At 41.3% G+C, this 13525-nt stretch overlaps 1 protein-coding gene across 1 annotated transcript; it reads right to left on the bottom strand.

Annotated features, from left to right (window-relative positions):
• Positions 1–6362: 6362 nt before the first annotated feature.
• tmem256 (transmembrane protein 256) lies at positions 6363–13296 on the bottom strand. The gene is made up of 4 exons (XM_068713566.1): positions 13170–13296; positions 12281–12318; positions 7450–7530; positions 6363–6853 (listed from the first exon to the last, which is right to left on the bottom strand). Exons 1-4 carry the CDS (start codon positions 13246–13248, stop codon positions 6710–6712), a joined length of 342 nt encoding a protein of 113 aa, XP_068569667.1. The 5' UTR covers positions 13249–13296; the 3' UTR covers positions 6363–6709.
• Positions 13297–13525: the final 229 nt, after the last annotated feature.

Genomic DNA, 13525 nt, shown 5'->3' with positions numbered 1-13525 from the left:
ATAAAACATTAGTCAAAATGTTATCTTCTAAAAAGATGTATTGCCTCTATTTGCATTTTTCATCATTCCAATGCCGAATAAAATAAAGTTGAAACTTCTTGCAGTGAAACGTTGCATTGCTCTCATGTGCTCTGACAATTGTTTCCCCTCTAAGCCAATTGCTTCGCACAAGCCTCCATTACACTCCCAAGTTATTTTATTTCCTGCCTCACTGCTGAACTTCTTTGGATTGATAGCGTCCAGAATAACCTGGCAGCCCTCTCTCTTAGCCTGACGATGGATCACTGCTACCTCACACACTGCCACCTCGCTCTCCGAGGAAAGAGCCGTGTGTGTGTGTGTGTGACGCCACGCTGTGTCTGATTCATCGGCCTGTTTTGTGGCATTTGTGAAACATCTATCAAAGTAATGCTTTACCAAACAGCACTTAATGAGCAAGTTCAGGGAGTGACACTACCCCTCTGCTAAATGAGAGGTAAGAGACAACCCTGGCCTTCACAGTGAGACACTAAAGAAATGATTGCAATCTCTCTCTCTCTTTCAAGTCGTCCTCTTTCTTTGCCCTCTTTTAACCAAAAAGGGCAGAAATGGAAAAACTCTAGCCGCTCGCTTGACGTTCCTCCATATATAACTCTGTCTAGAATCGGTGCTACCGTGAGAATTGTGCCCTTTGCAAGTAAAATGAGGCTAAAATTGCCGGCATGTGATGGAAATGTGTCTTGTCAAGTGACGGTCTGATATTCGAGGATTCAATCTCGGACTCCAAGTCGATGCTTGTTCAGCGAAATGAGTGAAGGAAAAGTGATAAAAGAATCTAAAAAAGTAAGAGAGGAGGTAATGCAAAGGAAATGAAAATAGGGAGGGGAGGATGGAAGAGCAAAAGGAAGGAAAAAAACAGGAAGCAAGAAATGAATCTCAAAAGCTCAGGCATGTTCTCCTATCCTGCCTTCACCAGGAGGTTTTCACTGACTTATTGTATACAGTATTTCCAAAATATTACAAATAAATGTCCGTAAAAACAAGATATATACAACAACACTACAACCAAAATGTATTTTTTTGGGGTTTACCTTTACTGTTTGACTTTTTATTGTACTTGTTCTGTTTTTATTTTTCTTGTTTTGTTTTTTACCGATGTCTCTTGTTGCACTATCCACTCTGCTGCTGCAATCCTGCACATTCTCCCACTGTGGGACTAATAAAGGATTATGTTATCATATCTTATTTTATCAAAGTAAATTCTTTATTCTTTCTATCTTACTAGCTAGCACGGCTGTAGACTTTTATGCCATGTTGTAAATCCATACTACATGCTGATTCGAAGCAGGTTTTCCGTGTGTTCCCCCTAGGAAAGCGACAAAATAAAGCATAATCCAAGCATGCATATCGTTTCTGAGTGGGCCGTTGATGCACACTATTCCGCCCCACTGCAATGCACCAAGGAAACAGCGGAGCTGCTCACACCTGGAAAACAATTAAATACATTGTGAGAGGTGGTATGGAAGCCCTGAGAGGGAAGTGAGGAAAACATTTCTGGTGATTCATTTTCTAAGTCTGCTCTCAGTTGTTTTCTCTCCTGTGTGTATGACTTCAGAACACGTGAATACAAGTTTTGCCAGGTGAAAAACATTCTTTTTTTCCATCTGTTTTCACAGATGGAAAAATAAATACATTTCTCATCAAGGGTTTTGTCATTGTAATACTCATTTCAGCCACAAAAGGCTGCAGTGCACCACCACCCCATGTTCTAATTTCTCAAACGTTTTCCAACTGTTGTTAAGTCATGAATACAGGAGAGAACACCATTCAGATCAGACTTACAAATCAACAGAATCTTTTTGGGGTTTTTTTGCCTCTCAGGTTGTCCGTGAGGTGGTGAAACAGCGCCCCCAAACATTGTGGGAAAACAAAAAGAGTATTCTGATGATGTCTATTTGTGACGTTTTAAGTGGTAGAAACATTCCAAAGTAGCAGTTTGATTGACAACCGATGTCACACATAAATCAATTAAGTATAAATGGTAAAGCAAGTTGATATTATGTATACCAACTGCTGAAATCGTAGCATTGTACATCTTGTTTAGAATTAAAATGATTGCTATTTGCAGCCCTATATAGAACATGTCTGTCTAATAAAACATTAAATATCGGTAAAGAGATGTGCTACATGTTTCATTCTGACTTATGAAACTCACACATTGCTGTATTCTCAAAGTTAAATAAACACCATAACACCATCTACCATCCCTAGCAGGCTGAATGACATCACATAGCTGCTGCTGGTAGTGGTTATGCAGTAACAATGGCAGCTCCCCTGGCGTCGTCCCCTGACCTCCTCTGATGTTGTCAGAGGAGCCGAGGCTGTCGCCGCTGTGCCGCAGATTGAAGTGAAATGATTGAGTGCAAAGCCGTGAAACGGGGGCAGTAGTGATGGAGCCTCAGTGTCCGTTGAAGTGAGGGAATAATCCATCTGAAGGTGGGCGAGCGCTGACCATCGTTTAAGTGGCTTTGAAAAAGCGCGACGGCCATTACAGTCATCCTGCTTCACTTTTGCGAGGTGCCGCCGCCTGATTGATGCCTGAGACAGGATTTGGCACTGCTGTGGTGTCTATTATACATCAAGCACTTTAATATATTGCCTGTGTGTGTGTGTGTGTGTGTGTGTGTGTGTGTGTGTGTGTGGGTAGATATTTGTGTGTGTGTCTGTAGCTGTAGGTGATCATGTCAGATGGCCAGGTCATGTGTTTCATTCTAGGTCTTGAGGATCTGGAGCAGCAGTTAGCTCCTAAACGCGCTCTCTCACCCTACTCGTTCATGACTGATGATTCTCACACCACCGCCCTCTTCATCTTCAACCAAAACAGACCAAGAAATCAATGGAACTAGGAGCCGGTCCACCCCCCCCCCCCCCCCCCCCCCCCCAAAAGGACGAAGCTGATGTAATTAAATCTGTGTGCAGTGTAAGAGAAATAAAGGATCGGGAAGCTTGTGAAGTGCAGGCAAAGTCCCCGGAGGTACAATTAACAATAGTATCTGTGCTCCTTCTTTCTCTGCGCTCTCACAACAGTGCAGACGGATGCGGGGGCAAAGCCCCAGACGGACTCTCTGCCAGTGGGTTTGCTTCTGTGGACCATCCCGCTCCATGACGTGAAGCTGCCTCTACACGATCATGCCGGCTCACTCTCATTCTGTCACGGCTTACTGGGTCACTAACACAGAGGCATCGTTAATGTTACTAGTTACACCTGTGCTTTTCCGGCATTGGCGAGTGAAAATGTCTGCCGCGTCTGCACTCCGAGCAACTCGGCGAAGAGCCGATCGAAAAGCACAAGTCAGGGGTTTCCAAGTCACAGAGCGTCCCTTGGACTACAGTCAAATCAATAATTCACAGGATAACAATCCGGTTTTGGACTATTTCTTGGCTAGGTAACTTCCGGAGGTCTGAGCTGGTTGTCTGGCAACTGCTCTGGGACAAATAGTCCAGCACATAACGCAACGCAAGTCAAATGTTGAATTATTGTCGTTGTTTTTGGTTATTTTTATAATTGCGAGCTCGGTAGCTGTTTTGATGAGAACTTACTTGGGAAGACCATGTTTTTTTTGAGGTTGCAGCTTGAAAAATGTTAGTAAGTGGATCTTGAGTTGGGATTGTTTAGTCACAGTATACTTAAGTATACATTGCTAAACTTAGTTATTTTACATGGTGCACATTCCCCCCCAATAGATTAGTGCAGCTACCCTGAGGATTGATGGTAAAATGAATGTAGCAACGTACTAATTGCTAATTTGGAAAGGGTGAAACAAATATTTTGTAGAGATCTTTTCTCACTTTGACCCGTATCAACAATAGCCATATTGAATCTTTGTAAACCGAGTAGAAAAAAACCCAATGCTAAGATAAACATTGTATAGCTTTGCCTGAATAACTTGGAAAGTTACTGTAAAAGAGATTAATGCAGACACAAGTGTCTCACTTTCTATTTCTCCTCCTCTCGTGTGATCACACATTAAATGTGGAACGTCGTGATCCAGCTGGATTTTAACAGCAACAGGATCCACCGACTGTCAGCATCCAGGAGAGAAATATATAGCCCTAAAATAAGACTGCAGTGTGAAACTGGTCAAAATGTGTAGCTGACTTCTTGTCAGAGAATCACATGATTTTCACCCTCAAGTATTTTAACGCGTAGCTGAAAACGTGACGTTGGCACTTTAAATAGGCTTTGCACCCTGTAACTTTCAGTTGTGTGTCTCCGATGAATTTAAAAGTTGTGAGTCAGACATATGTGACTGGGTGTCGGAGCTTTCTTTGCTGCCCGATTGCTTGGTCCTGGAATAGCAGAATGCTTCCCAATAGCTGTTTAATTCTAATGCGGGTTTTATGAGTCGTGATCAAGAGCACATTGGCAATGCGTTCAGTCAATAGCGCCTTCTCTTCTGTGCAGAGCCTCGGCTCATGTGCCGAGCAATTGACCCGAAGATTTATACAGCTATTTTCTAAAGGTCCCCAATGGTGGGCCTACAGTCAGGAAGGCAAATGAGTGTTTCAATGGATTTCACTTTCAATTTGAATGCGGAGTGGTTGGAACTGGGCCCCGGCTAAGGGGAGGCCATGGGTAATGAACTCCTTTGTGTCCTGACACTTAAGAGGATCAAACGCTTGAGGCTGTGAAGACATTCAGCACTGCGAGAGAGATGATTTAACATTGGCTGCTATAGGTGGTGAATCCTGAGTTTAACCACCATCTGCTGAAAACCACACACTGAGTTCAACTCGCATTGGCGTGAGTCAATTGGGATTAGTTAGCATTTCGGTATTGCAACAGCTGTAACCACATCCGGGAGGCTTTGATGTATGCATGTACCCAAAATCAGCACTGGAGGTGGCCTGCAGAGGACTGTGTGGGTAGTACAAACTTTTGTCTGTCTGCATATGCTAACTGAAAGGGAAGGAACTGAAATGAACAGTGATATACAAAAATAGGTAGAACGTTACTTTAAGGCCCAGTTCTTACCCGGTCCCCAAACCCTGCCACTCACAGCTGAGTGAAGCAGCCGTCTTTAAGGTCTAGGCCTGTTGGGTGTAAAAACAGCGGCAAGCTTTGGGACGAACTTCCCTCTCTCCAGCAGAATCAAAGCTGTCGGAACTTTTAATAAGCCTCATATACGCATCTTCGTAAAAGAAAAGTGGAACTCCCATGCTTCTATGGTGGTTTTTGTTTTGCTTTTGTAAACATCCTCTTGTTTTCAATCGCCCCAAGTTCTCCAACACAACTTCCTTTCTTTGTTCTCTACACTGGCTCCCTGTAAGAGCTCATCCAGTTTAAGCCTCTGGTGCTAGCCTACAGGGCAGTGAAAGGAACAGCTCCTTCCTATCTCCAGGCCACGGTCAAGCCTTACACCTCCGCCCGACCACTTCGCTCTGCTGCCTCGGGGCGATCGGTTGCCCCGTCGCTCAGAGGTGCTGGCGGCCGATCGACCCGGTCACGGCTGTTTTCTGTCCTGGCCCCACAGTGGTGGAATGAACTTCCCACTGACGTCATCTTTCGGCGCAGGCTGAAAACTCACCTCTTCAGGAAGTGCTACCCTGAGCCTTCCACTTAGCACTTATTGTATTCATACTAGCTTTTGCACTTATTGTATTCGTATTACTTATAGCACTAACTGTTTTTCTTGTTTCTGCACTGTACTTTGGCTCTGAGTTATGCTCTGCTTCATGCTCTAAGATGCTTGTTGGGAAAAGGAAATGTACTTATGACTTCTGGTGACTAGTAGTTCTTTTGATTACCAATGTTGAATGCACTTATTGTAAGTTGCTTTGGATAAAAGCGTCTGCTAAATAACTGTAATGTAATGTAATGTTTTTAACCATTAACAAACTGCTTGGATTTTAGCAACACTTTATAATCAAATTCACTAATAAACACAAATATATGACCTTAATTTGAGCAGTTTACGAGTAAATGTTTGTACGGAGCCTGTTCCAGGAGGAACACCAAACAGAACTGAACTTGGTCAGTCAGGGCAGCTGGTTCAGTCAGCATCAAAGGGTTAACCTCAGCATGCTGCGCAGGTATACGCTTACTTAGTATTGGCGCGCTAACGAGCACTAAATGCTAAGTTTTGCATTTAGTATTTAGTCTTAAATCAACCTTTTGGTGGCACTGACTGAAAGCAGATGTTAGTGGGGTTCATCTTCTGGGGACCATGAATGAAACGTAATAAAAATCTTCCATCAAACTAAAAGGGAAGGAGTCTCTGTCTATATGAACGTATTATGTCATTCAAATTTTTGACACCAGTTTGCCCAATCACCTTCACCTTAGTGGCACTGCACTAGAATGGAAAAATGTGTCAACCCAATAACATGTAGGAAAACAATATTTATTTCATTTTTAGATACTTCATATTCCTTTCTTTATTTCCACTGTATTTGCCACACCTATGCTATAAAAATACACAGACATGTAGAAACTGCAGTTGGGGGCAATATAGTAAAAACAAAGAAACAACAAGATATACTACTGTTTCATTCCCGGTAGATAGTTGAAATGACAATCAAAATGTTATGTCATGCTCTATTCATTTGCCTATCAGGTTTAACTCAGTGACATCAATCAGAAACAGACCGCAAGCTCTCCAGTTCGTCCATTAGCAGCCTGACAGGTTTAGTGTCACGCGGTGGCCCCCGTGGAAGGGACGCAAACTGTTCAGAGAATCAGGGCCAGCCAACCGGCGATCATAGCCATGCCCCCTATGGGAGCCATCTTGCGAAGACCAGGGTCCCCCGTCATGGCCTGGTGGTACAGGGAGCCGCAGAACATCCCCATGCCCGCTATCAGGAGGGTACCAGCCTGTATTGAGGAGGAGACAGATGTGAGACCCGAGACACATTTTTAATCAGTTACTTCTTCCAATTTCTCGTTAAACTTAACTTAAACACTAGACAGAAGTAGCGGGGTTGTAAGGATAGCTCATTCTGAATTGGAGAACGGAAGTACATGATGTTCCCGCAGGAAACACCGAGCCTGGAGTCAAATTCTCCAAAAGCTCCAACGAGATGTGACAGCCAAGAGACCCTGATTGGTTTGGCCGCCACATGGATCACAGCTAATCTGGCGTGTTTCTCCTTTTCAGTTTGTTGGTTTTCAATCAGATCTTTTGTGGTTAATGAATCTTAAAATAACCTTTACGCTGCAAATACTAGGCGTGTGCTGGGGATTCCGTTAGTCATAATGTGATAAAGCCAGGACACATGGGATTTCACTGCTCCTTTGCCAGCTGTTAGCCACGGGGTTGTAATTAAGGCTTAAAGGGAGACTGGTTTTCTGAGTGGGGAGTCGGGTTAGACAGGTAATGGCAGAATTACACCGTCACACTCGTTAAATTTTAAAGGGACACTCAAGTGCATCCAGCCCTGAGAGTTGGAATTAGAGGCTCCCATACTCACCACAGCGGGTTTGCCAGAGTGGGCAGCACCCAGCAGGGCCAGGCTGTGGTAGAAATGGTACTTGTTGGCGGTTTCAAATAGCTGGAGAGGCAAACACACAGAGACAGAAGGTTCAGAAGCTAGCCCAGGGCTACTACTGTACAGTGTAAATGGACTACTAGGCAGTAGGGCTGGGCGGTATGACCAAAAATGTATATCACGGTATTGTGTAAGATTATTCCGGTTTCATAGTATATCACAGTATTTTTTCACGTTAATAATTTTCCCGAAAATTATTTTTATCGAGCGTTTAATTATTAAGCGAACATTTTTAACGCAAGAACCAGCCGGCAGCGAGCGGTGAACAGCTGTTTGTGTGGCGTGTCTTCCGTCACTTCCTGTTTCCTTCACCTACATTCCCCTGGGTCCTAAGACCCTCCATGTACAGCCTCTTATCACCCTCTATGTACCAACGAACATTTATAACAAATACCACACATATTACACTCTAATCAGCGTTGCGTATGCGTCTAACCAAAATACCCCAAAAAGCAAAATTGTTCGCAGCGAACAATATATTTTGCTTCCTGTTAAAGAGTGAAAGCAGTTGTTTCGACTATACCGGTATGACGGTATATGAAAAATTCATATCATACGGTCTAGAGTCCGCCTTAGAGAGAAACAAACAACATCTGTCAGAAATCGCCCAACTTAAGAAACTTCTCCAACTCCAGGAAGAAAAGTATGAGGCAAAACTCTATGACCAAAAGATCCAAATGCTGGATCTCAGCAAGGACAAGCATGGTCTGACTCATAGGCTAACGGAGACCACAGTCCAGCTCATCATTAAAAAAGCTGAACTAATCTGGAACAATGAGGTCTTGGAGGTAAAATGTGATGCTCTAGAGAAAAAGATCACCAAAGACCTGGAACAATGGAACAATAGGGCTTGGAAACAGTTGAGTACCAGCGCAAGTTGAACCAGGTTGAGGATCTGATCCATCAGAAGGACACTAGAATCTTGCATCTCTGCGAGGAGAAGGAGAGTCTCTCACAGAAGCTCACAGAGTCCCAAAACCATCTCATCAACAATATAGCTGGACGCATCCAGAACAATGAGGCCTGGGAGGAGAAATACAAAGAACTGGAGAAAAAGACCGCCGAAGACGTGAAACAAGGCTTGGAGACTCTTCAGGTTGAGTACCAGTGGAAGTTGAACCAGGTTGAGGATCTGATCAATCAGAAGGACACTAGAATCCTGCATCTCTGCGAGGAGAAGGAGAGTCTCTCACAGGAGCTCACAGAGTCCCAAAACCAGCTCATCAGCAAAGACGCTGAACTCATCCAAAACAAAAAGGCCTGGGAGAAGAAATACGAAGAACTGGAGAAAAAGTTAAACAAGGAGCTGGCCAACAACAAACACCAAGAGGCAGAATCAAAACAGCTCAAGGATGATAAGAAGATCCTTGAGGACATCTGTCTGTCCTTGAAGCAGAAGGTGAGAGGATTCTTCGGCAAAAAGAGGGGAAAAAGACAACCTGAGCTGGAGAAGATGAGAAGGAAAATGCTTGAGGACGAGATAAAAAAGAAAGAAAAGGAGTAGAAGAAAAAGAAGGGTTTCTTAAGCTGGATTCACAAGAAGAAGAAGTGTGACGGCAACGGAAAGGTGGACGAGGCTGCTTCTTCAGCTGAGGCTGGAAATCAGTAGCTACACCCCCACCCTCCATTCACCTTCATCTCCATCCTCCCTTTCTTCTATCAACCTCCCCTTCCTGTGGGTTTTTCTCCTGATTCGCAGGTTTCCCACACTTAATCCAAAAATATTCACTTTAGGCCAATTGGAAAATCTAAATTATCAACGTTAATCAATCATAGTCATGTATGTGAATGTGTTGTAAATCTGTTATGGTGTTCATTCTGTACACATGACATCTTTTGCACTTCTGTCTGTCTGAGTGTTTCCTGTTCTGACTTGAGTGTTCCGCGACAGGATGTCATATGTGTACAGATTGTAAAGCCCTCTGAGGCAAATTTGGAATTTGTGATTTTGGGCTATACAAAAATACATTTAATTGAATTGAATGTAGGGTTTTTCCTGGTGATCAGGTTTCCCACACGTAATCCAAAAATATTCACTTTAGGCTTATTGGAAAGTCTAAATTATCAACATCAATCACATTCATGTAGGGTTCTCCTGGTGATCTGGTTTCCCACACGTAATCCAAAAATATTCACTTTAGGCTTATTGGAAAGTCTAAATTATCAACATCAATCACATTCATGTAGGGTTCTCCTGGTGATCAGGTTTCTCCCAAACAAAAAACTAAATAACAACCATAAAAAAATGAAATAAAAAATCAAATCAATGTGCTATGTCTATGCCTCTCTGATTAAATATATACAGTATTAATACAATTGTATGACATGATGGTGACTAGGAAGAAGTACTAGAATCTGTTTAAGTTGTGATTTTAACAAAAAACTGAAGCTGATAAATAAATATAATGATCAATGTTACGTCATAAAATACGTTCTAAATGGTATTTTAGGTTAAAGACAAATAAATAATGATATTCTACAGTAAAAACCATGTGACCATCACTGACGGGTTTATGGATATGTTTTATATTAGTATTATTTACCTGTATTATAATTGAATTATTAACAGACAGTTGTAAACTAATAAAACATGTTTTCTTTGTGAATCATTGGTTCATGTGATGAATACATGAAGCTGAACAGAATCTACCTATAAACACTTTTAAGATGCAAAGTGTCTCTGAATACCTGCAGGTAGTCGGTGATACTAGTACTATTATCTATACTAGTACTATTATCTATACAAATATCAATACTAGTACTAATATCGATACTAGTACTATTATCTATACTAGTACTAATATCGATACTAGTACTATTATCTATACTAGGACTATTATCTATACTAGTACTATTATCTATACTAGTACTATTATCTATACAAATATCAATACTAGTACTAATATCTATACAAATATTGATACTAGTACTAATATCTATACTAGTACTATTATCTATACAAATATTTATACTAGTACTAATATCTATACTAGTACTATTATCTATACTCGTACTAATATCGATACTAGTACTATTATCTATACTAGTACTAATATCGAAACTAGTACTATTATCTATACTAGGACTATTATCGATACTAGTACTATTATCTATACTAGTACTAACATCTATACTAGTATCGATACTTGTACTAATATCGATACTAGTACTATTATCGATACTAGTACTAATATCTATACTAGTACTAATATCGATACTAGTACTATTAGCTATACTAGTACTAACATCTATACTTGTACTAATATCGATACTTGTACTAATATCGACACTAGTACTAATATATATACTAGTACTAATATCGATACTAGTACTAATATCTATACTTGTACTAATATCAATACTGCTTATCGGTTCGGTTCCTTATAGATACTCTTATCGGTCCTTTTGATTATAAAAAATAAGTTTGTGTGTATATATATATATATATATATATATAAAGAATGAACATGGCTTTATTATTCATATGTAAGCAAACAAACATTTCTTCAACGGCAACAGCAGAAATGTTTAAATAACTCACTATTGTTGATTCTACTGTTTCAATGGCAACAACAGATGTACCGTTGAGAACATTCCTACAGAGAGGAGTATATTATCATGACATATGAAGACGTACTTGGAGGTGAGAGCCTTGGTCATCTCTACAGTAAATACACTATTCTTGTTCAGGTGTGTTGGCTGCAGTGGTAGTGGGACTAGCAGATTCAAAATAACTTATAACACTGACTTACAACAACACAGCTGCTCCCCTTAATAATAACTATGTATGAAACAACTCAATATACACTGACAGACCTATTAGTTGTTACCTAAGTCACTTTGACTCCACTGTTGATGAGGGGTGCAGGTCTTAAACAATACACCAGGTAACACCAGAATGGACGGCAGGGTCACTGCAGTCTCTAAATATTCTGCAGCCAACAAACTGTAGCTTTTCTATCAATGAGGAGTTCGTTGTTCAATAAACTCGCAGGGAAGGCCCAATGTTGCCGGAAGACTTTCCAGTTCTGTTGTTTCTCCTTCATCTCCAGTGTTTCCCGTACCATTATATAACATCAACTATACCTTTGCTCTCTGTATTTGAGTACATTTTTAAAGTAACTTTCCCAATCCTGGTAGCAGGGCTGTACTAAGTTACTGCTTACCGCTGCTGCTTCTCATTAGAAGCATTCAACTGGTGGACTTAAATGCGTACCGGTTGAACCGGTATACCGCCAGCCCTACTAGACAGTATTTAAAGGGTAACTTAGGTATTTTTCCAACCCTATTTTCCTATGTTTTTGTGTCAAAGTGACTAATGGGGACAACTTTTTTAATTTAATTTGTCTGATTGTATTAAGGGAGAACGCTGCAGACGGCAGCCACCAAACTCTGACATCCCTCACTCACGTTTACGCCGTTGTCTTCCGGCAACAAGTCACATGACACAATAACATGGGAAAATAGGGTCCAGGTTGAAGATACCCTTTAAGTTGTTATAGTGTAAAAGTCTCTCGTACGACTGAAAATGTGTCTATTCTTAAAGAGATATTTTAAAACCCCTTTTCAATGTCTTTCAACATTCAGAAAGTTTCCACATCGTTATGTTTGGGAAAAAATAAATAAAAACTTGAGCACTAAACTAAAACCAATCACAAAACTGCATAATTAAGATCATGATCTCTGAAGGTTGAGAAAAAACAATGTAATATCACAATCTGCGATCACAGTAGGCTATATATTATATACACACCACTCTCTGGTAGTCATCAGGGTCGCTGTTTTTGAAACCTAAAGAAAGAAAAGAAAGTGACAATATATGTGATATATATGACTCACATGTAATCTGACACACTTAATGACAACTTTAATGGCAAACAACCGACTTCCCGTTAAGGTTCCCTTCCGTTCCCAACGCGCTATTTATTATTTATGATTAATGGATCAAGAACCCTTTAAGGTCTTGAAGCTTCGTGTTAGTTTATACCAGTGGTTCTCAACAAGGGGTCCAGGGACCCTCAGGGGTCCTTGCGGGAGTTCCAGAAAAAATGTTGAATACCGGTAGTTAATTCAGACTATTTAATTCACGATAGAAGTGAACTCAATGTGAGTAAGATCACAGGAGGGACTATTATGATCATGGATTTCACAGTCATCTTCTCAACTTTAGTTGACGGTTATATCATTTTGGTATTAATTATATCTAATAAACACAATAATTTCAGATGGAAGTCCGTAAAGTGAAATCTTATCAAAGCGGGGTCCGTGACTTAATGTGCATTAATGTAGGTGTCCTCTCCGGCCACGGTTGCCTTTAAATAAGCCTTCTTCCACCATGTCTCACATCAGTGGGAGCGGGTCACCTTGATTACACAATTGTATATTTTACTAAAACAACGCACTGCTTGGTGTGTCTTTTGGATGCCGAATGAATCATCAGCCCAAGACACATAAACACAGCCGGTATTTGTTCTTTTAGCGTCACGCAGCTGCGTCGGTACACAAGACAAGCTAGAATTGGCATTTTTTGGGACGGAGGCTGGAGTGGTAAGCGTTGACTCGGCAGTGTGTTCCGGACTCTGTAACGAAACTTAAGAGACTCGCGCATCAGTGTGGACTGTAAGCTAACGTAGACTTCCTACCGTGAGCCCCGTATGCTCCTGCTGCCACTGCAGAAGCCCCCGACAGAGCCCCTAACCTTCGGACAACAGACGCAGTCATGTTTCGCAGGCGTGTGTGTATGCGACAGGCGGAAGACTAACGGAAATGGTGCCTTCACTGTCCTCTGATAAATACCCACCTCTGAATTCAGGGATTACAGAACATCGTCCTTGCTCTCTCTCTCTCTCTCTCTCTCTCTCTCTCTCTCTCTCTCTCTCTCTCTCTCTCTCTCTCTCTCTCTCTGTATGTACCTCAATTGTGGGATTGTGACAGACATAAAAATACAAAATAATGACATCGCTAAAAATAATATGACACATCACATTCACACCAATTT

This window comes from Cebidichthys violaceus, unplaced genomic scaffold (genome assembly GCF_023349555.1).
Source record: "Cebidichthys violaceus isolate CVI_PGR_0920_01 unplaced genomic scaffold, fCebVio1.0.p SCAF_19, whole genome shotgun sequence".
Classification (NCBI taxonomy): domain Eukaryota; kingdom Metazoa; phylum Chordata; class Actinopteri; order Perciformes; family Stichaeidae; genus Cebidichthys; species Cebidichthys violaceus.
The sequence above is the reverse complement of the archived record's forward strand: the minus strand, read 5'-3'. Positions and strand labels throughout refer to the sequence as shown.

What these genes read in the sequence shown, in the direction of transcription:
- tmem256 (XM_068713566.1), bottom strand. Translation starts at nt 13,248, where the DNA reads ATGACTGCGTCTGTTGTCCGAAGGTTAGGGGCTCTGTCGGGGGCTTCT. An exon ending in AGGAGCATACGGGGCTCACG is followed by an intron (nt 12,319 to 13,169) that starts GTAGGAAGTCTA and finishes TTCTTTCTTTAG; the next exon opens with GTTTCAAAAACAGCGACCCT. An exon ending in CTGATGACTACCAGAGAGTG is followed by an intron (nt 7,531 to 12,280) that starts GTGTGTATATAA and finishes TTGCCTCTCCAG; the next exon opens with CTATTTGAAACCGCCAACAA.